General features: G+C 50.6%; 2 protein-coding genes and 1 non-coding gene across 7 annotated transcripts; 2 read left to right on the forward strand and 1 right to left on the reverse strand.

The window, feature by feature from the left end:
- Positions 1-46: 46 nt before the first annotated feature.
- OARD1 (O-acyl-ADP-ribose deacylase 1) lies at positions 47-3,388 on the forward strand. Of its 4 annotated transcripts, none has more exons than XM_062509627.1 (6): positions 47-124; positions 647-714; positions 1,340-1,484; positions 1,592-1,650; positions 2,347-2,459; positions 2,771-3,388. In XM_062509627.1, exons 1-6 carry the CDS (start codon positions 91-93, stop codon positions 2,871-2,873), a joined length of 522 nt encoding a protein of 173 aa, XP_062365611.1. In that variant the 5' UTR covers positions 47-90; the 3' UTR covers positions 2,874-3,388. The 4 variants fall into 4 exon arrangements, with proteins under 4 accessions (XP_062365611.1, XP_062365610.1, XP_062365613.1 ...); XM_062509626.1 differs by lacking the exon at positions 47-124 and adding an exon at positions 229-343; XM_062509629.1 differs by lacking the exon at positions 47-124 and adding an exon at positions 249-369.
- Positions 3,389-5,263: 1,875 nt separating this feature from the next.
- Positions 5,264-22,399, reverse strand: APOBEC2 (apolipoprotein B mRNA editing enzyme catalytic subunit 2). Of its 2 annotated transcripts, XM_062509420.1 has the most exons (5): positions 21,971-22,399; positions 20,884-21,839; positions 20,163-20,301; positions 9,711-9,868; positions 5,264-5,809 (listed from the first exon to the last, which is right to left on the reverse strand). In XM_062509420.1, exons 2-5 carry the CDS (start codon positions 21,054-21,056, stop codon positions 5,269-5,271), a joined length of 1,011 nt encoding a protein of 336 aa, XP_062365404.1. In that variant the 5' UTR covers positions 21,057-21,839; positions 21,971-22,399; the 3' UTR covers positions 5,264-5,268. The 2 variants fall into 2 exon arrangements, with proteins under 2 accessions (XP_062365404.1, XP_062365403.1); XM_062509419.1 differs by having other exon boundaries at positions 20,884-22,399.
- Positions 14,163-14,257, forward strand: LOC134054239 (small nucleolar RNA SNORA17). The gene has a single exon (XR_009934018.1). It is a non-coding gene; the product is annotated as a small nucleolar RNA SNORA17 (small nucleolar RNA).
- Positions 22,400-22,467: the final 68 nt, after the last annotated feature.

Below are 22,467 nucleotides of genomic sequence, written 5' to 3' on the forward strand. Positions count from 1 at the left end.
GTTTTGTGCTGCCGTGCCGCCATGTTTTGTGCGGCCGTGCCGCCATGTTTTGTGCGGCCGTGCCGCCATGTTTTGTGCGGCCGTGCCGCCATGTTGCGTGAGGCGATACCGCCCTGTTTGCTAAGTACGATCCACCAAGTCCCGGGGGGGGCGGATCCGCCATTTCGCCGCGAGGCGGGGCCGCTGGGGCGGTACCGCCAAGGTCCCCCTGAGGTGGAGCCGCGGTGCCGGCTGAGGCGGGGCCGCCCTTGCGGCTCGGCCGGAGCGATGTGGGCGGCACTGGGCAGGCTCGGCGTAGCGCAGGCCGTGGGCCCGGCCCTGTTGATCGCTGTGCGCCCCACGGGTGCGGCGGCCGAGCGGCCCTGAAGGGTGGGAAGGGAGGGGAAGAGGAGGAGGAGGGTGATAATGGTGATGAGGAGGAGGGCGGCAGCCTGAGGGTGCGTATTGTGCGGTGATTCAGGGCTGGGGCCTCCCCCCGGGCCAGAGCTGTAGGCGCAGTGGGACAGGGTCAGGGGCGCTGGCATCTTCAGGAGTGTCATGGTTGTCCCGCTGTCACAGATCAGTTAGGCTTACCCTTGCTGCCGCTGCCACACTCTTACTGCCTAGCTTGAGGTTCCTAATAATTGTTTTTCTCTCATCTTTCCAGCCGCAGGAGCCTTCTCCATACCCCACGTTACCATGGCCACCCACTTCTCCAAGGATCAGGAGGAGAGAGTGCGTAGGAAATGGGCTACATGGGATATTACTGCCTGTGCAAAAAGGCCTTCCCCTCATTACAGCCATGACAGCATGGCACTGGCTGCATCCTGCAGCTTTTGGGAGTAAAGTGGCTGCCAGTGCTGAATTCTGTGTGCTTTTTCTGTGTAATGTCAGTGGGGTAGATGCTGTGCAGCAGCACAGAGCTCACCTGCCTGCCTGAGCACCTCCAGACTGGTACTGCTGGAGGGGTTTCACTAATCCAGCTGTGCTCTCTGTCACATAATTACACTTTTAAGCTTTGATTTTGTAAGATTACCTGCTGAGCTGGCACGTGATGCTCATAAGTGATCTTGTTGAGAAGGTGTAGTGGGTTTGTAAATCTGTGCAGTGGCTTTGTAATTCTCTATATTGCGCTTGTCATTCTGTGAGTTTGGGTTGTAATGCTGTGAATTTGGTTTGTAATTCTGCCTATGGGGTTTGTAATTCCCTCCCTTGGGTTTGTAGCCCGTGCCAGCTCCAACACTTGTGCCCTGCACCGCAAACTCAAACCCTGCCCCTATTGCTGCCCAATCCCTGGTCAGCAGAGCCCTGTGTGCCCAGGTGTGCTGTCTGAGGAGGTTTTGTTGCCCCTGCTGTGCAGATCAGGTGTGTGAAGGGGGACCTGTTCTCCTGCCCAGCCACGGATGCCCTGGCTCACTGCATCAGCGAGGATTGCCGCATGGGTGCAGGCATCGCCGTGCTCTTCAAGAAGAAGTTTGGAGGTGTCCAGGAGCTCCTGGATCAAAGTGAGTGATGCCTGAAGGAGCTCCTGATTTCCAGCAGGGAGGGTGTTGGAGCTGCTTGGGTTGTGGAGTGTAGCTGTTTCAACAACACCTTGATTTTTGTGCTTTAGAGAAGAAGACGGGGGAGGTGGCGGTTCTGCAGAGGGATGAGCGCTACATTTACTATCTGGTAAGGGCTGGGGTGGCACTGGGACACCTCCCTGGGGCTAAACTGTGTCACATACCAGGCATTAATAGCTGTGGGGCTTTTGGTCATGTTCATGGAATCAGGGAATCGCAGAATGGTTTGGGTGAGAAGGGACCTTAAAGCTCTTCCTGAGCAGGGACACTTTCCCCTATCCCAGGGTGCTCCAAGCTCTGTCCAGCCTGGCCTTGGACATTTCCAGGGATGAGCCAGCCACAGCTGCTCTGGGCAGCCTCTGCCAGGTCTTCCCCACCCTCACAGGGAACAATTCCTTCCCAATGTCCCATCTAACCCTGCCGTCTGGCAGTGTGAAGCCATTCCTGTTGTCCTGTCACTCCAGGCCCTTGTAAATAGTATCTGACTTGCTAGCTCCCTTTGGGCACTGGAAGGGAGTTTCTGGAATGTTCCTCTCAATAAGAGATGTGTCCTCAATTGCTGGAGGAGCAGCCAAGCTGTTCTGTGCATCTGCATTTCACCTTCACATGGGCAGAACTGGCTGCTAAATTAGAGCGTTTTAAACTGTGAAGTATTAGTTCTTTGCTCGGGTCTTTCCACAGAGGCAAGTCTGGACATGAGTTTTGGGATATTGGGGAATGTGTGTTTTGTAACAGTGTTTATAACAGACAGAAGTTTGCTGAGGTCATGCCTAAGGCACTGCTGAGCTTTTCTATTTTTCTGTAGATTACGAAGCAGAAGGTCTCTCACAAGCCCACGTATGAGAACATGCAGAAGAGTTTGGAAGCCATGAAAGCTCACTGCCTGAACAACGGAGTCACTGACATCTCCATGCCCAGGTGAGGGGCTGAGGAGCTGGAATGCCAGTGCTGGGGTGTTTAATTTCTAGAAGGATGTCTGAGGGATGGTCCTCTGCTGTGAAATAAGAATTCAAGCATCCACCTCCATCCAACTCCCCTGTTCAATTGGGCAAATCTAATTTGCATTTCCCTGTGCATTTCAGTAGTAGCAAAACAAATTTGAGTTGTTTCCTTGTTCTCCCCACGTTCTGTGGGTTTATGGGGAGCTGAGGCAGGGCCACCTCAAACTGCAGCTGCTCCTTGGGCATAGCACAATCCTCTATCAGCTCTTCTGGTGCTTTATCTTCCAGGATTGGATGTGGACTCGACGGCCTGCAGTGGGAAAAGGTGTCAGCCATCCTCGAGGAAGTGTTTGAGAACACTGACATCAAGATCACAGTTTACAGCCTGTGAGCAGAACAAAGATCCCCATTTCCCCCAGTTTGGGGAGCAGAACTTGTGAACTGACAAGGGGGGACCTGAGTGGGGAGCACGTTCTGCATTCGGGTGTCACTCACTTGTGTGACAGTGACACGGGCTTCCAGCAGCAGCAAGCTTCAGAGAAGCTCATTTGGGGCTGTTAATTAGCAGGAGGCAGCGGCGCCGTGAAAACCCTCGGGGAGCTCTCAGTGTGTGCCTGCAGCCACCAGGTGTCACTGGGGCTCCACGCAGCCACACGGAGCCGCTGCCTGGCGGGGACTCGGCGTTTCTGCTTGGGTTGGTGCTGATGAGCTGCCCCAGGCAGCGCTGGTACCTCTGCTTTGGTCTGTTTGCCACACCCTGCCTGGCACTCGGGTCACTCACCTGTTCTCGCGGGAGGAAAGGTTTTGTTTCTCCCTTCCAGCCACAAATCGGGTTTGTTGAGATCGTGCTCACTCAGGATCATGCTGTGATGTTTAAATAAACGGTGCCCTGCTGTTGGACTGGTACCTGTGGCTGTTCTGGGGACAGGCTGGGATTGCAGGGAATGCTGGAGGGGAATGAATACACCTGGTGGGTGTGTTTTATGCAACAGCTCTGTAATTTATAGTCTGCAGAGCTCGGTTTGGTGAGGATCCAAACAGGCTGATGTGCTCTAGACATTCACAGGATGGAGTTTAAGGTGGGATTGTCACATTTCTTCGTTGCATTTGTAGTCCAGGTGTTGCACAAAGGTTGGTGTTTGTCACCCAAAACAAAAGCAAATCAGTGCCACCACTGGTTCCTGAGATCCATGGAAAACTGATTTGGAAGCTTGTTCCAGAACTGAGGAACTGCCACAGACATTTCCTTTGTGTTTGGTTTCCCACCTTCCCACAATAACAAATCTTTCTGGACTTCTCTCATTCTGAATAGCCAGAAGAGTGCCAGGTGTGTTGAAGAAATATTAAAAATGGGACATAAGAGTTGGGAATTTTGTAACTTGTCAGGGTTCCCAATGGGATTTACTTGGGAAGGGGCTGGGTTACTCAGTTCTATGGGGCTTTTTGCTGCTGCAAATCCTGTTTGTCTTGAAGATCTCCCTGTTCCTTGCCCATATTTTGTAAACCTGTTTGATGGGGAGTTGCTGTAGCTGGGAAAAACAACCTTGGACAAAGAGGAGTTGGGAGCAATGAGCGGATCCAGAACAAGCACTGAGGCTGCTCATGGATTCAGTCCTTCCCCTTATTTGTGTTGGGTTTTTGTTCTGGTTCCTTACTCTGGGCACCCCCATGAGCTTTGTTTTACATGGAAAATGATCCTGCTCTCCAGCACTCGTGTGTACTCTGGAAATGTTTTTGGCATTTAGTTCTTCCTTCCCAGCTACAAAATATTCCCTGTGTGGCTGTCCCGGGATGTCCTTGAACTCAGACTTTTCAGGTTCAATTTAGGACATCTTGCGAGTAGAGAAGAAGGAATAAACAGTGCTTTGGCTTTTGCAGTGGCTTCCCATTTTATTTCACTTTGCTTTTCCCAGGTTTATATCCCAAACGTCATTGTTTGATATCAAGTTCTTGGGCTCCATCATGATTTGGAAGAGAGCTGTTGGCCCTGAATTAAATCACAGCTCTGACTACTGAGGAGAACAGAGGGAGAAAACTTCTTTTTCACCTTAAATCCCTTTCTTTTCCCCTTTCTAATGCATTTATCAAACCAGCAGCTTTGTTCTAAGGTCTCTTCCCGTGAAATATTCCCAGAATGTGATCCCACAGCCTGTCTGTGGATCACTGCCATCCCTTTCACCACAGCACGGGTTTGGTTGGGGCAGGGAGGGGGAAGAACAAAAAAACACCCAAAAAACCCCAAACACCACAGGTCTGTGTAGTGTGTGTGTGTGTTTGGAGTCCCACAGGGCCTTGTCTCCCAGAGGTTGGTTCTCCATCCTGCTGGAATCAAATCTTTGGGAAGCAGGACTGTCCCAGGTGTCCAGGTCTGTCACATCTCTTCATGGATCCTTTCTGATCCTGGGGAGGGAAAAAGAGACGTCCCAGAGACTCACAGGTGACTCTTCAGTACCCCGTAGAGAAGAATTCTGCAACAACTGGGGTTTCTTTTAGTTAGACTTCGGGGTGTGATTAAAATCCCCTCCAATCTCCATTCCTCTCCCTGTTGTCCTGAGCATCATCCCTGTGGGGAACAGGGAAGTGCTCTGGTGGCCCTGGAGCCTTTTTATTCTTTATTCCTGGAGGAGAAGACAGAAAAGCGCTGAATCCCTTGGGAATGTGCTGTGGGGGAAGCCCCTGGAAGGAGAAATCCACTGCCTGGGGTTGTTAGCAAAATTCAGCTGCCAGTAAGAGAAATTGGAACCCAAATTAAAGAGAGGAGAGTTAACGAGCGACTCACCTGAACCTCAGTGCAAGATCTCAGCCAGCTTCTCCTCATAGTACAGGAAATTCTCCTGAATATCCTCCCAGGGCACAAAGGACTTGGCCTCCTCCCCTTCCTCCTGCTCCACAAAGTTCTTCCAGACATACTCAAAGTCTTGAGGCTTCATAATCCTCAACTTGCATCCGGCCTCCTTCATGCTCCTGAGGGCCGCCTGCATCTCGGGCTCGTCCCACATGAAGAGCCTGCCCACCATGATGGTGAGGCGCAGCCCCTTGTTCTTGCGCAGGGCCTCGCAGATCCTCTGGGCGCAGGTGACACAGGGGCTGGAGGACACGTACCAGGTGACGTCGTGGCGAGCACCTGCCTGGCACGTGGGCAGGATGGTGTTGAAAAAAGCCATCTCGGCGTGGGCGGCCGCGTGCTCGTCCTCCAGGTAGCCGCGGCTCGTCGCCGGCTCCTTGCCCTGCGTCTCCACCACGTAGCACAGGAAGGTTTTGTTCCTGCCCGAGCTGTATTCCACGTTCCTGAACTGGAATTTGAAGAAGATGGCTGGGAGACGTTCCCTAGGAACAGAGCAGAGAGGAGGCTCAGAGGCGGATTTAAGGAAGTGTAACAGCGGTGAGAGTTTTGCACCACTTAATTAATGGTTTGTGTCAGTCTCTTCTGTCTTCGCTCAGAGCCAGGATTTAAAAATACAGGAAGGAAATGGATTTTCTCGTGTTTGGGCTTGGTTGTTTATTAAATCTTATCAAAAGTGCAGTGTTCAACAGCACTTCTGGCTACCTGCTAGAAGCAAGGAAATGGAGAGAGATCCAGCTGCTACAAGGTATCTTAAAGCTAAACAGCCCAGTAGAAAATTAACACCTATATTATTTATTCTTTTAACCTAATAACTAAATTCCCATGACCCTCAGTGTGACACTACCTGACCAACCAGAATCTACTACCTGAAACCATGAAGAAGAAGGAAGATGAACACCCAAAGAGACACCACCCGAGATCCTCCATCTTGTCCCATACCTGTGACTATATTCTAAAACCTTCACATTCCAAACCCTTCACCATGTGAAATCACACACTTCTATTTAACTACACACCCGTGATTTTAACTCCATCACTCAATTTTGGAAGCCTTCTCCAAGGCCTCAGGTCAAAAGCAGTGTTCTCCAGGGGGTCAGTGGCAGAAAGCACAAAAAGCTCAAAAACCTCCAGGTTTTTGGGATCCGACAGGGAAGGGTCACACTCTTGGCTCACTCCTACGTGGGACCATGCACAAATCACTGCATCGCCCTGGATTTCTCTGTGTTTCAAGGTTTAGGTTATAAAATATCCAGGATCAAATCTGACTTTGCTGTGAAAATGTGGATTTCCTGCTGGAGTCCCTACTGATAAATTTTCCTTCACCTACTCTTTTAATTTATTGTCCACATCTTCCCTTCTGTGACTTCAAGATCACCTCGTGATGGAACATCTCATGGGATGGCTCTGGAGATGGGAAGGGAAAGGGATGCAAAAGAGTGAGAAAAAAATGCACATGCTTCCAAGAATAGCACTTTTCCTGCTTGGTATCCTGGATAATCAGTGCTGCTTTGGCTAAGGATTCTTTAATTAATGATTTTTTGAAGGGCAGACATGAGACGCCCATTCCAGAGCGATGCCTGCAATGAGTGGTTTCACAATAACATCAGCTTTTTAAATACATCAGAGGCACAGGGAATTTCACCCCTGACAGCAAAGGGGTCACAGCAGGGATGAGGTTGGCTCTGGCTTTTTTTTCATGGAACAGCTGAAGCAGCAGCAACCTGCTCCAGGATGGATTGACTCAGGCTGGATTAACTGGGAGCTGCATTTAGCCAGCCCTTCCAGATGGATTTTATTGCTTATCTCGGCGTGTGCCTGAGCTTAGCTGGGATGTTCACCTCGCTCCTGCTCCCAGCAATTTGGAATCTGCATTAGCTCAATTAATAATGTTCCAATAAGGAACAGAAACAACACTCAGAGCCCGTTCCAATGCCTGGCAACCCTTTCTGTGAAGAAATTCCCCCTGATGTCCTCGCCTGGCACAATTTGAGGTCATTTTTCCTCATCCTGTTGTTTGGGAGAGGAGGCTGATCCCCACCTGGCTCCAACCTTCTGTCAGAGGGGTGTGGAGAGTGAAAATATTTATGGAAATAATTTAAAAACTGTTCACAGGCATTGAATTCTCCAATATTCCCAATGTAACCCCTTGCTCTGGCACCAGGCTGGGGTGGCACAGCTCACCTGAGGGTAGGAAAGGTAAAAATTGAAACCTTCTCTGAAAACATCGTTAAATGGCATTTTTTTAGGGATTTCTAAATGCTCCAACCTAGTTTATCAGTTTCCCCTGGGTAGCAAAATGATAGATCACATTGAGACCAAAATAAAAATTGAAATTTTGAGGTGGAATCTTCAGTCTGGGATTGAAGTTGCTGAAATCAGGTGGGCTGGAGGAAAGAGCAGTTACCCAATGTGACCCTGGCACTGTCACACAGGAGAGAAGGAAAACATCTAAAAAATGTGGATTATCAAAAAGAGTAACATGAAATTATTCCTACAAGGAGCCTCATTTACACCTGGGGAAAGTGGAAATAAATATGGCAGGAAATACTCCCAGATTGGGATTACAGGCTGTGTTCAGCCCAAAAAAAAAAAAAAAAAAAAAAAAAAAAGAAAGGGGATAATATTCTTAAAGAGAGTAATTGTCTTCCTAGTGATTCCTGGAAGCCAGACTCCTCCTGGAGCTGTAAGCAGCTGAGGGAGAACTTGGCTGGGAGTCCTGAGATGCCCCTAATCCGAGGCCTAAAGCTGAAATGCAACATAATTGGGTTTAAATGCTTCTTCCCCGGCTGCAGTTGTGTTTCCTCATCATTCCCATAACTGCCTTGATTGGCTGGGAATTTGTAAATCATTGGGAAAATCCACACGATGATCCCAGGGCAAGGCCTGGCCTCATCTCCTGGTGTCCTCCTTCAAATGAAAGGAAAAAAAAAAAAAAATTCCTGGGGTTTCTGTACCTCTTTGGTGGGGGGGGGTCCTTTAGGATTTCTGCTTCTCTTCCTCGCTCTCCCCTTTGCAGGGTGGAAAATCCTGTCAAATTCTGGAACACCCGTGGCATTCCAAGAAAGGATTTAATTGCAGAATGGTGCTGAGGAAGTTTTTCAGCCATGCTTAGATCACGGCCTTGGTTTTAACAGGAAAGTTTGGACATCCTGCTCAGTCCCTCAGCAGTTGTCACTTCAGACTGAGGGCTCCGAGGCTGGAATACCCAATTTCCTCACTAAAATTCATTTTAGGACATGTCGTATGTGTTCAGAACTTGGCCCAGTCGTTTATATCCACAAGTTTTGGTGCCTTACTCCATTCCTAGCAGAGGGTTGTTATTTCCTTAAAATCCACTGCCAATCGTTTATTTCTATGATTAATAGATTTCTGTGATTCTGTGATTTCTGTATGACAGAGGCCACCCCGAAAAGGGATTCTTTTCCCACAGCAGTCACATTTTGAGAAGAGAGTGGAGATTTTTCCTCCCCTGGGCAGGAATGGAACCCAATTTTATGAAGGGGTGCTGTCCTGCCTCACTCATCCTGGTCAGAACAAGCAGCCACATTTCACAATTGCAGAGCCCATGGCACAGGCAGAAGGATTCCAGGGGACATTTTGGAGGTCTGAGCTTTACTTTTAAGTAGCTGGAAGAAACCCTGAGTTTGGTTTATTTGCTGGAACGCTCCTTTGGTGACTGATAAGGGAAATGTGAGGGGAGAAGGACTCATCCTGCTGTTCCTACAGGGAGCAGACTCCCAGGGCTTTTCCTACTTGCAGCTGTCAGTTATGGCTGAGAGTTCAGCTTCCCCCAGATCCCTGAGATATCCCACTTTTCCAAAGGCCAGGCTCCCTGCTGCCCCGCTGCCTTCAAAACTGCCTCTTGTTTTGGAGCCTTTCTGCAACTTGGGCTTTTTGGTTTCTTTATGAAAGTCAGGTTCCAGCTGTGGCTGTGGAGCTCTTGAAAATGTGAACCTTCAGGTCTCTTGAAAAATCTGTCCCTCAGGCCCATCAAGCCAATCAGCCATAGCAGGGGTGTTTTTCCTGATCCACAGGTGGAGAAATTCTCAGACAAGAGCCATTGATCACAGCAAGAAATCAATACCGAGCTCTCATCAAAGCCAACCCCTCCATCCCCATCCCATCAGCGGGGCTGGGAGGGAACCAGCACTGCAGGAACAGAGCTGATCCTATAAAACAAGTGCACTTCTGTGCCTGCCTGCTGGGAGTCCATCCTCTAAAAGTCAGAAAAAAACTTAAAACAAAATCCCGCAATAAATCCAAACCATTTCAGACTCTTCAGAAACGCGCCGGCAGAAGATGCTGCTTGTGTTGCCCGACCTAAAAGCTGAGACAGAGCTCTCTGAACTCCCCCAACTTCATATTTCAATCCCAATCTCTTACCCTGTCACGATCTCAAAGGGTGGCAGGTCTTCCCTCTTCACCTTCTTCTTCTTCCCCTCTCCCTCCTCAGCATTGTCGGGTTCCCCGTTCTGGGCATTGCTGGGCTCCTCCTGCTTTTCTGCCATCTTCCCCAGGACTCTGGGACCGAGCTGTGGCCACTGGGAGAGAGAAAGAACAATTTCTGAGAGCTCTGGGAGCCGAGGGATGAGGGAAAACAGAGCTGGGAGTTCCTGCCCCAGGCACAGTTGTCAGGAACTAAATATGGAACAAAGCGACAGCGGCAGGAGCTGGATGGGGTTGGGTGACCCAGGGCTCTCAGGTGTCACCTCCTTCCCCTGCTCTCTCCAGCTCCTCTCAACACTCCCTCTTGCTCCTCTTTTAATTTCGAACCAAGTGACAACTTCACAGTAGGTGGGATGAGCCCATAGTTTTCCCTGATGGAAAATCCTGGAAGCTGGAGCGTGTATTTATCCCCTGGAGTGACACGGCTGGCACGGGGCACCTCCTGCTCCCACAGCCCTCTCCCTCCTGTGCCAGTGCATTCCATGGCTGACCTTGAAGGACCAGCTCAGCCAGGCCTGGCTCAGGTAAGAGGAGAAGGGGTCGTGGCTGTTTTGCTGGAAAATCCCTGGATTTGGTGGCTTTGGCTTCCTGGATCACCTGGAGCATCTCAGCAGGACACCTGTGGTTCCTCCCACCATGTTCATGCAGGAGGAAATCTCCTCGTTGGAGCTGTAAATCCAAGCCAGAACCTTCTCCCACATATTTGAAAGTCCAGCTGGAATTCTCAGTGGGCAGCAGTGCTGCTTCTCCAACTGTTCTGCATTTTCCTCTCCATTGCTTGAGTGTTCCATAAATTCCCAGTGCACTGGGATGTATCTGGGCTGGAGGGGTTTTTCCCTCTCTTTTTTTTTGTTCCCTTCAGGATTATATGAAACTATCCCAGCGTCTCACTCTCAATTTCAATCCTTTGCAGTTTGTATCAATCCTGTCTGAGCTGAGTTTAATAAAAACCTGGGTGAGGTTTTCTCAGGGACCAATCCTGGCCATGCCATGGGGCAAAGGAGGTGGGAAAAGTGTGGCTGTGCAGGATTTTGGAATCAAAGCACACTTTAAACCAAACCTCCAGTACTGTGGGCTCTGCACTTCACTCAGAACCCACCACCAGCAAACTTGGAGTAAATATGGAATATTCAGCTGTGTTTGATGGAGTATTCAGTCAGTATTAGTGGAAAAACCTGCTCTTAGTTTGAGGAGGAGAAGAGGTATTCCATAAAAATCAGATCAGTGGGAATATCTGCTTTGGAGTGAAGTCAGCCTTTGTGACCCTGTTAAATCCAGCTCTTTAGAGCTGTGGGATGAGGCTGCACCACCACAAAGTGCAAAAAATCCACACCATCAACAGGTCATTTATCATCAGAGAAAATTAATAACAAATTATCAGACATAATTAATTCTGGCTGCTCTTCCCAGCCCCCTTGCCTTGCTGTGCTGGGTATCCTTTGGAGCTTTTCCCCAGTGCCACCATGGATGCAGTTTTTGGGGACAGAGCACTCCTTGGATGAGTTGTTGTTTAGGTGCTGTTGTTTAGGTGACAAAGCTGGCAGTGGTGACAGCCCAACCAAGGATTTGACAAATTCCAAGACATCCTATCCATGGAACATATATCTTCCACAGTGCAAGATTTTATTTATTTCTAAGCCTAAAATACTTCCCTGCAGGGCAGGGGTGGTGTTTTGCCTCCTGTGTGGTGACAACGCTCAAATTCCACCTCCCCTGTCCAATTGCTGTCACCTCTGACATTTCAGGGGCTGCTTTTGGGGTGGGAATCCTCTCCCAGTGACTGACAGCTCATTTCCTCCTAATCCTGATATTTTCAAGCAGCATTTCAGCCCCTCTGCGGTCCCTCTGAGCCACTCTGCTTTATTTTTGGAAGCTCTTGATGGCTGGGGTCCCAACTTTGCTGCAGCCCTCTGAGGGCTGAGCTCGAATCTAATCTGGGGAATGTGGCACCGAGGCTCCCCCTCTCTCCAGCCTTTCCCAGCTGCTCCCCAGCTCCTTCTAGGGCAGTGCTTGGAACAGCCATGATCCTCCCCCCACTGCAGCCAAAAATATAAAAGGGCATCACGGAGCTGCAGGGTGGGAGCTGGGGGTGAGTGAGGGCTCTGGTGGCTGTTTGTGACCCCAAATGTGTCCCCAGGGGCTCAGGAGGGGTCTCCCAGCAGCACTCAGGGGACCCCAAATTGAGCACCTGCCAGCCAGAGTTTGTATTGAGGTTCCCCTTCACCTCTCCCTGTCCCCACTGATTTCATAACTTATCCACTTGGCTTTGAATTTTTTCATAGAATCCCAGGATCACTGAGGTTGGAAAATCCATCCTGGATCATCGAGTCCAAGCTGTGCCCAAATCCCCACCCTGAGCACTCAGTGCCACCTCCAGGTGCCACCTCCAGGGATGGGCACTCCAAACCTCCCTGGGCAGCCCCTTCCAGCCCTTTCCAGGAGGAAATTCCAGCCTGAGCCTCCCCTGGCCCAGCCCGAGGCCGTTCCCTCTCCTCCTGTCCCTGTTCCCTGGGATGAGATCCCAAATCCCCCCCGGCTGTCCCCTCCTGTCAGGGAGTTGTGCAGAGCCAGAAATTCCCCCTGAGCCTCCTTTTCTCCAGGCTGAGCCCCTTCCCCTCAGGATTCTCCAGACCCTTCCCCAGCTCCCTCAGGATTCTCCAAACCCTTCCCCTTCCCCTCAGGATTCTCCAGACCCTTCCCCATCTCTCTCAGCCCCTCACAGACAGATCCCCCCCTGCCCGGGGGTCAGGGCTCAGCCACAGGGGACACACAGGACAGGGCTGAGGGACAGTCTGTGCTGGGAGAAGCTTCCAGGCTTTGCTGCAGTTTTGGATTTTGAGGATCCTGCATCCATCCAAGTCCAGAGCAGGTTCTTCAGTGACTTCAGAGGCACCTCGGAGCACTTTTATCCCCAAATTATTATTTTTTTTTAATCCCCAAACAGGGATCTCTGCTGTATCCCTAGGCAGGTGTCCCCTGCAGGTCACAGGTGTGCTGTCCCTCTCCTTGCAGCAGGAATTCCTGGAGTTAACCTGCCTGTTCCTTTCCCATCACCCACACCTGCCTGCCACAGGCTGTGCCAAGCACAGGGAGCTTTTATGGCATCGTGGGGCCAGAGGAACATTTTGGGATAGATGGGAGAGTGAAATGAGAGCCTGGCTGGGTGAGTCACAGCTCAGCCGTGCTCTCCATGCCGAGGGGACAGCTGGTGGCACTAACAAACATCTCCCTAGAGACATGGTCTGGCAGCCAGCCCCATCCTGCTTTTTCCAGCTGTAACTACGGCACAAATAAATAAACACTGACAGCCCTTCCTTCCTTCCTTCCTTCCTTCCTTCCTTCCTTCCTTCCTTCCTTCCTTCCTTCCTTCCTTCCTTCCTTCCTTCCTTCCTTCCTTCCTTCCTTCCTTCCTTCCTTCCTTCCTTCCTCCCTCCCTTCTTCCCTTCCCTTCCCTTCCCTTCCCTTCCCTTCCCTTCCCTTCCCTTCCCTTCCCTTCCCTTCCCTTCCCTTCCCTTCCCTTCCCTTCCCTTCCTCCCTTCTCACCTGTCCCTCTCATCCTGCCTCAGGATCAAAAATGTTTCAAGGAGGGCTGGAAACCTTCCTATCCCACGGGATTGAGCTGAGCAGTGCCCAAATCCTGGTGGAAGATGCTGCAGCTGGGCTGAGCCCCAGGTGAGGGATGTTCTCACCTCTGTACCTGCCTCATCCTCCCAGCCAAACCCTCCCTGGCTCTCAGCTCCCAGCCTGGCACACGGGGAGCCTTGGCAGGCACTGCTGCCTCCCTAATTAATTCCAAGCCCAACTGGGAGTTAATGACAGCTCTCAGCAGGACTGGAGCTCTCTTCCCACCAGAGCTGCTCTCAGGAAACTGCAGCAGGAGCTCCAGCCCTGCTGTAGCAGCTCCAAGCACAGGAATTTCTGTCCTGCAGCACCCGGAGCTGGGGCAGAGGCTGGCAGGGTGGCTGTGTCACCTGCACAGAGGTGACAAACCCCGGCTGGCACCTCAGTGGTGCTTTAACATTGCTCCAGGCAGCAGCAAATCAAGGAAAGCTCTGTCCTGCCGCAGCCAGGGAAGGGAAGGGAAGGGAAGGGAAGGGAAGGGAAGGGAAGGGAAGGGAAGGGAAGGGAAGGGAAGGGAAGGGAAGGGAAGGGAAGGGAAGGGAAGGGAAAGGGAAGGGAAGGGAAGGGAAGGGAAGGGAAGGGAAGGGAAGGGAAGGGAAGGGAAAGAAAAAGGGAAAGGAAAGGAAAGGAAAGGAAAGGAAAGGAAAGGAAAAAGGGAAAGGAAAGGAAGTTGTGCACTAATCTTGCATCTGCAGCAGCCAGGGAGCAACTGCTGGGCCTGAGGGGCACCCTCAGTTTAATGGGAATTTCCTCCATCTCCTGGAGAGTGGCTGGAGTTTGGATGAGGGACAGCAGCAGAGAGGGGGGGCTCTGGGCTCTGGGCTCTGGGCTCTGAGTGCCAGAGCCCTTGGGAGCCCCACGGGGAGCAGGGCACATCCCTGGGGAGGGACAGGGGCTCATTCCAAGGGCAAACCTGGGACAGTGGGAGGTGTCCCTGAGGATGGGATGGGATAATGGGATGGGATGGGATAATGGGATGGGATGGGATAATGGGATGGGATGGGATAATGGGATGGGATGGGATAATGGGATGGGATGGGATAATGGGATGGGATGGGATGGGATAATGGGATGGAGATGGGGATGGGATGGGATGGGATGGGATAATGGGATGGGATGGGATAATGGGATGGGATGGGATGGGATAATGGGATGGAGATGGGGATGGGATGGGATGGGATGGGATAATGGGATGGGATGGGATAATGGGATGGGATGGGATGGGATAATGGGATGGAGATGGGGATGGGATGATCCCTACATTCCCTTCCATCCCAAACCATTCCAGGATTCTGTGAAACCAAGGCTGGTTTTGGTCTGCGCTGCAGTCTGGGCAAGAAACCCTGCAGATGACTTTGAAATGTCATTAAAGTTATTTTTATGCAAGGGGGTTCAGTTTATCTGTTTAAACAGCAAATGCTCCAAACGATGCTTTAAATATTAATACAGGAGGCTGTCTCACTGAATTTAATTTTCCCAATTGATTTCAAGCTGCTGTGGATAGCACAGGGAGGAATAGTTGCTATTTTTTGCTGCCTGTGTGAAGAGACAGGAGGCAAAGAAAAGCTCCTTCTCCACTTCCAGGTAGGCTGGGAGGAGGAGAACCTGGAAGGAAAACAAGAACAAGGCAGCCAGTCCTAGCAGCTGGGAAAATGGGGAGGGCAAACATGGAAAAAATTCTATAAATCTTAATTTCAGATTTTCCTTTGCCTGCAGGAAAAAACAAAAAAGTGGGAAGAGGAAATAGACCCAATTTATGAAAGCTGATCAAATATGCATTCATCTATTTAATTGGAAATGTTATTAAAGAGTTGCAGGTATGAGCCAGATCTAGAGCCACCAATTTAAATGTGATTTAAATAATTCTCTCCCCTTTCCAAAAGGAGATAAAGGCTCCTTTAATCCCTCCTGGCCTCTCTGGAGGGCCTTGCTCATCCCTGTTCCCTCAGGACAGGATGGGCAGAGTTGAAATCAGCCTGAACTCCCTTAAATTAGCCAGACCCCACCTTCATTTGAGGGAGAAATAATTTACATTTGTCCTTTGGCATGAGGGACTCCCTGGGAGACACAGAAGCTGTAAATAAATGCAGTGGCATCACAGAAAAGAGAAAAGAAAGCCCTGAAATGTTATAGGATTTCTTTTTTTAAGTTTCTTTTTATTTATTTTTTTTTTCTGCAGCTTTTGATGTCACCAGTGCTGCTGGCAGGGCTTTGTGGGGCTGCTCCTTCTCCCGGCCTCAGCTCCTCCAAAATCTTTTCCTGCAGCTTTTCCTTGGGACAGCACAGCCCTGGCAAAGAAGCCCCGAGCTAAGGGGGGGATAAAGAATGAAGCAAATGACAAAATCACCAAATTTTACCAGGCACTACAAACTCCAGCTGCTCTCAGCTCTGCCCAGGATGGATCCAGGAACATTCAGCATCTCCCAAAATCCCAAAAGCTGGGTGTGAGTCAGGGAGGATCCCAGAGTCAGGAATTTGTCCTGCTCACCTCAGAGCTGGGGTGGTGGCACAGAGGAACTTGTCATGGGGATGTCCCCAAGGGAGGGTTGTCGGATCCCAAAAAAACCTGGGAGGTTTGAGCTTTTTTGGGCTTCCTGGCACTGACCCCCTGGAGAACACTGCTGGTGACCTGAGGCCTTGGAGAAGGCTTCCAAAATCGAGTGATGGAGTTAAAATCAGGGGTGTGTAGTGAAACAGAAGTGTGTGATTTCACACGGTGAAGGGTTTGGAAATTGAGGTTTTTAGAATATAGTCACAGGTATGGGACAAGATGCAGGATTTTGAGTGGTGTCTCTGTTTTCATTCTTCTTCATGATTTCAGGCAGCAGTTTTTGGTTGGACAGAAAATCCCACAGTGCAGGTCACAGGAGTTTGGTTATTGGGTTCAAAGTGTCAAGAATATAGGTGTTAATTCTCTGTTGCACTGCTTAGCTTTGAAAGGCAGCTAAATAACGAATTCTGCTCATTTTGTAACTAGCCAGGTTCACTCTCCATTGTGCTCACTTTGAGCTGGTAGCTGCAAGTGCTGCAGAGCCCTCTGGACTTTAGGTAAGATTTAACAAACAGCTGAGCCTGAACATGAGAAATTCGTCTCCTTTGTGTTTTTAATCCTGACTCGAGTGAAGACAGAAGAAAATGAAGACGAGGACTAATTAAAGTGGTGCAGCTAATCCATTTACAGAGGGAGTCAGTGCTGCCCCCAAGGAGGGACCTTGGGAACCTTTTGGGACCCAAACCCAGCCAAGCCCTGCACCCCCCACCTGCCCCAGGAATGAATCCCCCTGTGGGGCCTTCCCAAATCCCTTCCCTGGATCCCTTGAACTTTTGGGAACCTCAGCCCAATCCAGTACAGTGAGAATAACTCAGATTTATTTATTGATTTATTCTCCAAAAAAAAAAAAAAAAAAAAGAAAAATAAAACCTCCAATGGTATGTTTTATTCAAAGCAAATACAATTTATATTACAGCCCCAGCTGAGCCTTCCCACCCCTCCCTTGGGGTACCCCCTACCCCCAATTACAGCCCCAATTAGAACCCAAATCAATTACAGCCAGTGCCAGGAAGAAGATCCACACTCCCCTTCTCTTTACATTTAGCAATTAAAAATCGTGTAAATTCTGTCTGGAGACACCAGAGCTCAGGTTTCGAGGAAAAGGGAAAGACAAGGATGAGTCCATGCCCCCCTTGTGCCTGATTCCATCCCATTCCTTTGGAATTCCGATTATTTCAACCTTTCCTGGTTAATAATGGCATGGAAATGCTCCAGGATGATTTAAAGATTCTGCATGGGGCTTTTTGCCAATTCTATAATTAATAACAACCTTCGAGGCAGCGGGAGCAGGCTCACAAATTTCACAAATTCTCGTGTCTCTGCACTTGGGGGGGAAAAAAAAAAAAACCAAAAAAGAACAAAAATTGTTTTCTTCAAAGGCACTGGTGTGAGTTTTTCAGTTCTGCTGAGGTGATAGGGAGGAATTTGTGGAAAAGAGGAATTTCCTCTTGGGAGAAGCATTTGCTGCTCATTGCTGCTGAATCCTGGAGCAGGGAGGGGAAGGAAGGGGATGCTCCCCAAACAGGAGGCACAGAGCAAGGCCCATCCCTGCTGGCAGATAAAGAGCTAAAGCACAAACCAGGGCACACAGGAACACGAAGCAACAGCACAAAGTGCAAAAAAAAAAAAATAAAGAAAGTACTTTATAAAAAAATCAAGTAATTTTTTTTTATTTTTAAATCAAGTAATTAAAAAATTAAGTTATTTTAAAAATCAAGTGATTTAATTTCAAAGTTGAGTAGCTTCTTTTCAAAAAATCAAGTCATTTCAAAAAGAACACAGGTAATTTATTTTTTTAAAAAAAGTAATTAATTTTTTTACAAAATAAGTAATTCCTTTTAAAAATCAAGTAACCTCTTAAAAATCAAGTAATTTCTAAAAAGTTCTAGTAACTTCTTCTAAAAAATTGAGTAATTTGTCCTTAAAAATCAAGTAATTTCTTAAAAATAAATCAAGTAATTTCTAAAAAAAATCAAGTAACTTCTTTAAAAAATCAAATCTTTTTTTTCAAAATCAAATAATTTATTTAAAAAAAAAATCATTTATTTTTAAGTAAAATCAAGCTCTTAAAAAATTGGGTGTGCAGAGGTGAAGGCCATTTTGGTTTAGTCCCAGCAGAGGAGATGGGATTTGCCACGTTTGTGACCAAGCTCTGCCCTCGAGGTGATGCTGACAGTGTCGAGGAGCGCCAGGGATTTCCAGCCTGAATTATTCCAGATCTTTTGCCTGCTGGAATTTGATTTGGTGCCATTAAGAGAACAGCAGGAACCCCAAACATGCTGGAGAACACCCGGTTGAAAAGAGGGAATGGTGCAAACCTCTCATGAGAGGAAGAAGGTGAGGAAGAAGAAGAAGAGGAAGAAGAAGAAGAGGGGAGGAAGAAGAAGAAGAGGGGAGGAAGAAGAAGAAGAGGGGAGGAAGAAGAAGAGAGGGAGAGGAAGAAGAGGGAGAAGAAGAAGAGAAGAGGGAGAGGAAGAAGAGGGAGAAGAAGAAGAGAAGAGGGAGAGGAAGAAGAAGAGAAGAGGGAGAGGAAGAAGAGACTAAGAAGAAGAAGAGAAGAGATGAAGAAGAAGAAGAGATGAAGAAGAAGAAGAGAGGAAGAAGAAGAGAGGAAGAAGAAGAAGAGGGAGAGGAAGAAGAGGAAGAAGAAGAAGAGAAGAGGGAGAGGAAGAAGAGGAAGAAGAAGAAGAGAGGAAGAAGAAGAAGAAGAGAGGAAGAAGAGGAAAAAGACAACCAACCCCTCAAATTGTCACACCTCGCTTCACCTCAGGCCAGTTGAACTGGAATAAATTTAAACAGAACTCCTGGATTTAGGGTTTAGTCGCTCTTGCCCGGCTTCTGCTCGGGGTTGTCCTTCCAGATGCGGATGGTGAGGCAGGTGGCCATGGCCAGCCAGCCCAGGTAGGGCAGCAGCAGCAGCGCTGCCACGCGGTTGATGCGGTACCAGGAGCACAGCGTGCCGATGGCCAGCCCGTCCAGGCACAGGATGTCCGCCAGAGCCTGCGACAAACACAGCTCCGTGATTGCCGGCCCTGCCCTGCCTGCCAGAATATCCCGGTACAGGTGGGACATGGGGCAGGGATGGGGGTGATGGGGTGGGAGTGACCCCAGGACATTGTACAGGGATGGGGGTGATGGGACGGGAGTGACCCCAGGACATTGTACAGGGATGGGGGTGATGGGGTGGGAGTGACCCCAAACCCCAGGACATTGTACAGGGATGGGGGTGATGGGACGGGAGTGACCCCAGGACATTGTACAGGGATGGGGGTGATGGGACGGGAGTGACCCCAGGACATTGTACAGGGATGGGGGTGATGGGACGGGAGTGACCCCAAACCCCAGGACATCGTACAGGGATGGGGGTGATGGGGTGGGAGTGACCCCAGGACATTGTACAGGGATGGGGGTGATGAGACGGGAGTGACCCCAGGACATTGTACAGGGATGGGGGTGATGGGACAGAATTGATCCCAAACCCCAGGACATGGTACAGGGATGGGGGTGATGGGACAGAATTGATTCCAAACCCCAGGACATGGTACAGGGCTGGGGGTGTTAGTGCTGGAACAACCCCAACCCCAGGACATTGTCCCCAGGCTCCGAGCAGCGACATCTGAGTGTGTCACACGCACCAGGAGCTGACACTAATTAATGTGCTCTTCCCCGCTCCTTATCGAATCCCGCCGGTTAACACCCTGCTCCTGGCCAGTGTCCCCTTAGGTCACACACAACCTGCTCGTGGTTGGTGGCCACTGAGCAAACTCTTTTTTTCTCGCTCAGAGTGACAAAATTCAGGTGGAAACGCGAATTGCCATCTGTGCCTCTGCCACCTCAGCCCTTGGCTCCTGCTGCAGAGCCTGGTGGCCCAGCCCGGGTGTGGCAGTGCCCCAGCCCCGCCCTGGCTGTCCCCGATAAGTCCCCGGGAGCTGCCCCATCCCCCTAGGGATGCCACAGTGCTGTTGTCACTCAGGGTGTGACCCCCACAAAGGGCTTTATCTCCCAGGCCGGACCCTTAACTGGGGGGTGCAGCCCTGGCACTGCCCGGCCCCGCATCCCCCGCCCCGGCTATCGGGTCGGGGCGAGGCTGGAAGGGGCTGATACCATTGTCCGTGAGCAGGAGCGGCTAGAGCTGCGCTAAAACTCCCTGTACAGCCACACAACTGCCCTGAGCACAGCCCCAGAGCGCCCCAAAGCCGGCAGGGAAGCCCCATTACCATGTTCAGGTTGCGGGCACCGAAGAACAAGGGGGGCCATGCCCAGTTGAGCACCAGCTGTGCCCCGTAGAGCCCCAGGGGCACGATGGCCTTGCCACTGCAGCCACCCAGGTCGTTCCACACCAGGTAGGAGGCGTAGCTGTGAGGAGGGACAGTGTCAGTGCCCGCAGCCACCCTCGGCAGGGACACTGTCTCTCCTGCAGGAGTGTTTTCCCCACCAGGGATTTGTTCGCATCACAGCAGGATCCACGCCAGGCTTTGAGCCGCTCTCCTGGGAGCAGGAACAGCTCTGGGGAGGTTTGGGTTGGAGATCTGGGAGGATTCTTCCTCCAGGGAATGGGCACAGCCCCGAGGCTGCCAGAGCTCCTGGAGAGTTTGGACAGCGCTGCCAGGGATGCTCAGGGTGGGATTTTGGGGTGTCTGTGCAGGGCCAGGAGCTGCACCGGGTGATCCCCTCCCAGCTCGGGCTATTCCATGATTCCATTCCATAATTCCACACCCCTCACTCCTCCCAAAACCTCCCTTCGTCCCACAGCTGAGTGGCTCCTGCCCAGGTGCCGCGGCTGCTTGTGGCATCTCCCCCAGGCTGTGTCCCTGGCAGCACCGTGCCAGGCTCACCCCTGGCGGCTCCAGGAGAGCCCAGAGCCCAGGGCAGAGCCTGCCGGGGCCGCTCCGGCTGTGCCAGGGGCAGCAGGACGGGAGGAGCGGTGCCGGCACTCACCCCATGCCCGTGTACAGCATGGTCCAGGCCACCGGGAACACTTTGCGCGACGGGCACCAGGAAGGTTTTTTCAGCTTTTCGTACCACGCTGGGATTTCTTTCCGGTTGAGGAACCAGCCGAGGAATCCTCCGACGTGGGGCAGGACGGTGAAGCCCACGGTGTAAGCCCACATCCTCCCTCAGGGGCTTGAAATCGCTTTTGTCCTGCTCTAAGTTAAAAACGAAGTCACGGCATCGCTTTTAAAGGACGTTTTTTTTCCCCCCTATTTCCATCCTCTAATTCCGTGTTCCACTTCAGCCCCTAAGGCAGGGAAGGATTTAATGTGTTCAGCCCCCTCTTCCCCTCTCTGAAACGGGAATTATTCCTGCCTGGGATGTTTCCCCCCCCTGAGTTTTCCACTCTTTCACAGCTCCCTGCAATATTCCTGCGAGGTGGGAGGATTTTGAGGGCTGTCCCCATCCCTGCTCCTGGGGCTGACAGGCTCTGAGGTGCCTCCTGGAACTGCTCCTCCTCACTCCATTCAGACTTCCCCATGATTTTTTTACCGTGGGTTTCTTTTTTAATTTCTATTTTAAAAGAGGTCTATGACAGAAAAATCCTGCAGGAACCCACAGCAGAGGGGACTCTCACCTGTGCAAGAGGGGAGCTGAGGCACAGAGGGGGGATTCTGAATTTGTTCACGAACTTCCTTTCGTATAAAACCAAGGAAAAATTCCTTTAATAATAAAAATGTTCCCACACAACGCAGGGTAACACCAGGACACATCCAGAATTCAGTGTCCGTCCTGCATCTTCCTCTGCACAGCTCCGAACCTGCCACTCTTCCATCCTCCCCAAATTTCCCTTCCCTCTGGACCCATCCAGGAATTAAATCCCGATTAACATTCGTCAGGAATGCCACGCAGGAGCTGCCAGGAGCGCAGTTCTGAGCTGTCAGCACGAGCACAAAAAACACCTGGGAAGGTTTGGGATTTAGGAATGCGGGAGGAAGGAGCAGAGAGGGCGCGGAGCAGCCCCTGAGCCAGGGAAACGTCCCGGAGCCCGGAGCACTGCCCAGGGAAACCGGGAATTGAGGATGGCACTGACCTGAACAGGCTCTGCTTGGGATTTCAGGTCCCAGTTAACACTCTGCTGCACGCTCAGCTAATTGTTATTCTTGTCAGCACACCACAACGTGTTTGGGAGCCCGGTGGGAGCCAATTCCCACCCCACCGAGGAAAAAACGCTCCGGACACCACCTCAACCAACAACTCCTTCACCTGATAATTTATGGCACTCTCAAAGTACCCACAGAACCAGGAAACAACTGGAAAAAAAAAAAAACTGGAAAAATATAATTCAGTTCTGCTTTAAATGTGACCCAGCCCCGCCGAGTTCTGCTTCCCACACACCCCGCAGGAACGGAATACGGGAAAAGCGGATTTTCCCCAATTCCTTTGCCGCTGCAGAAGTGAAGGAGGGTTGAAAAAAAAACCTTTTTTAGGCTCGCAGCTGCCGCCCCTGGAGCTGCCTAAGCCTTACCTGGGTCAGTGCCTCGCTCTGCCTGGCCAAGGGAAGGGCTGGGACATCCAGGACCGGCGATC

The sequence above is a fragment of the Cinclus cinclus genome, chromosome 27 (assembly GCF_963662255.1).
Source record: "Cinclus cinclus chromosome 27, bCinCin1.1, whole genome shotgun sequence".
NCBI classification, from domain to species: domain Eukaryota; kingdom Metazoa; phylum Chordata; class Aves; order Passeriformes; family Cinclidae; genus Cinclus; species Cinclus cinclus.

What these genes read in the sequence shown, in the direction of transcription:
- OARD1 (XM_062509626.1), top strand. Translation starts at nt 268, where the DNA reads ATGTGGGCGGCACTGGGCAGGCTCGGCGTAGCGCAGGCCGTGGGCCCG. An exon ending in GATCGCTGTGCGCCCCACGG is followed by an intron (nt 344 to 646) that starts GTGCGGCGGCCG and finishes TCATCTTTCCAG; the next exon opens with CCGCAGGAGCCTTCTCCATA. An exon ending in CCAGGAGCTCCTGGATCAAA is followed by an intron (nt 1,485 to 1,591) that starts GTGAGTGATGCC and finishes TTTGTGCTTTAG; the next exon opens with AGAAGAAGACGGGGGAGGTG.
- APOBEC2 (XM_062509420.1), bottom strand. Translation starts at nt 21,056, where the DNA reads ATGTGGGCTTACACCGTGGGCTTCACCGTCCTGCCCCACGTCGGAGGA. An exon ending in ATGCTGTACACGGGCATGGG is followed by an intron (nt 20,302 to 20,883) that starts GTGAGTGCCGGC and finishes CCCTCCTCACAG; the next exon opens with CTACGCCTCCTACCTGGTGT. An exon ending in GTGCCCGCAACCTGAACATG is followed by an intron (nt 9,869 to 20,162) that starts GTAATGGGGCTT and finishes TCTCTCTCCCAG; the next exon opens with TGGCCACAGCTCGGTCCCAG.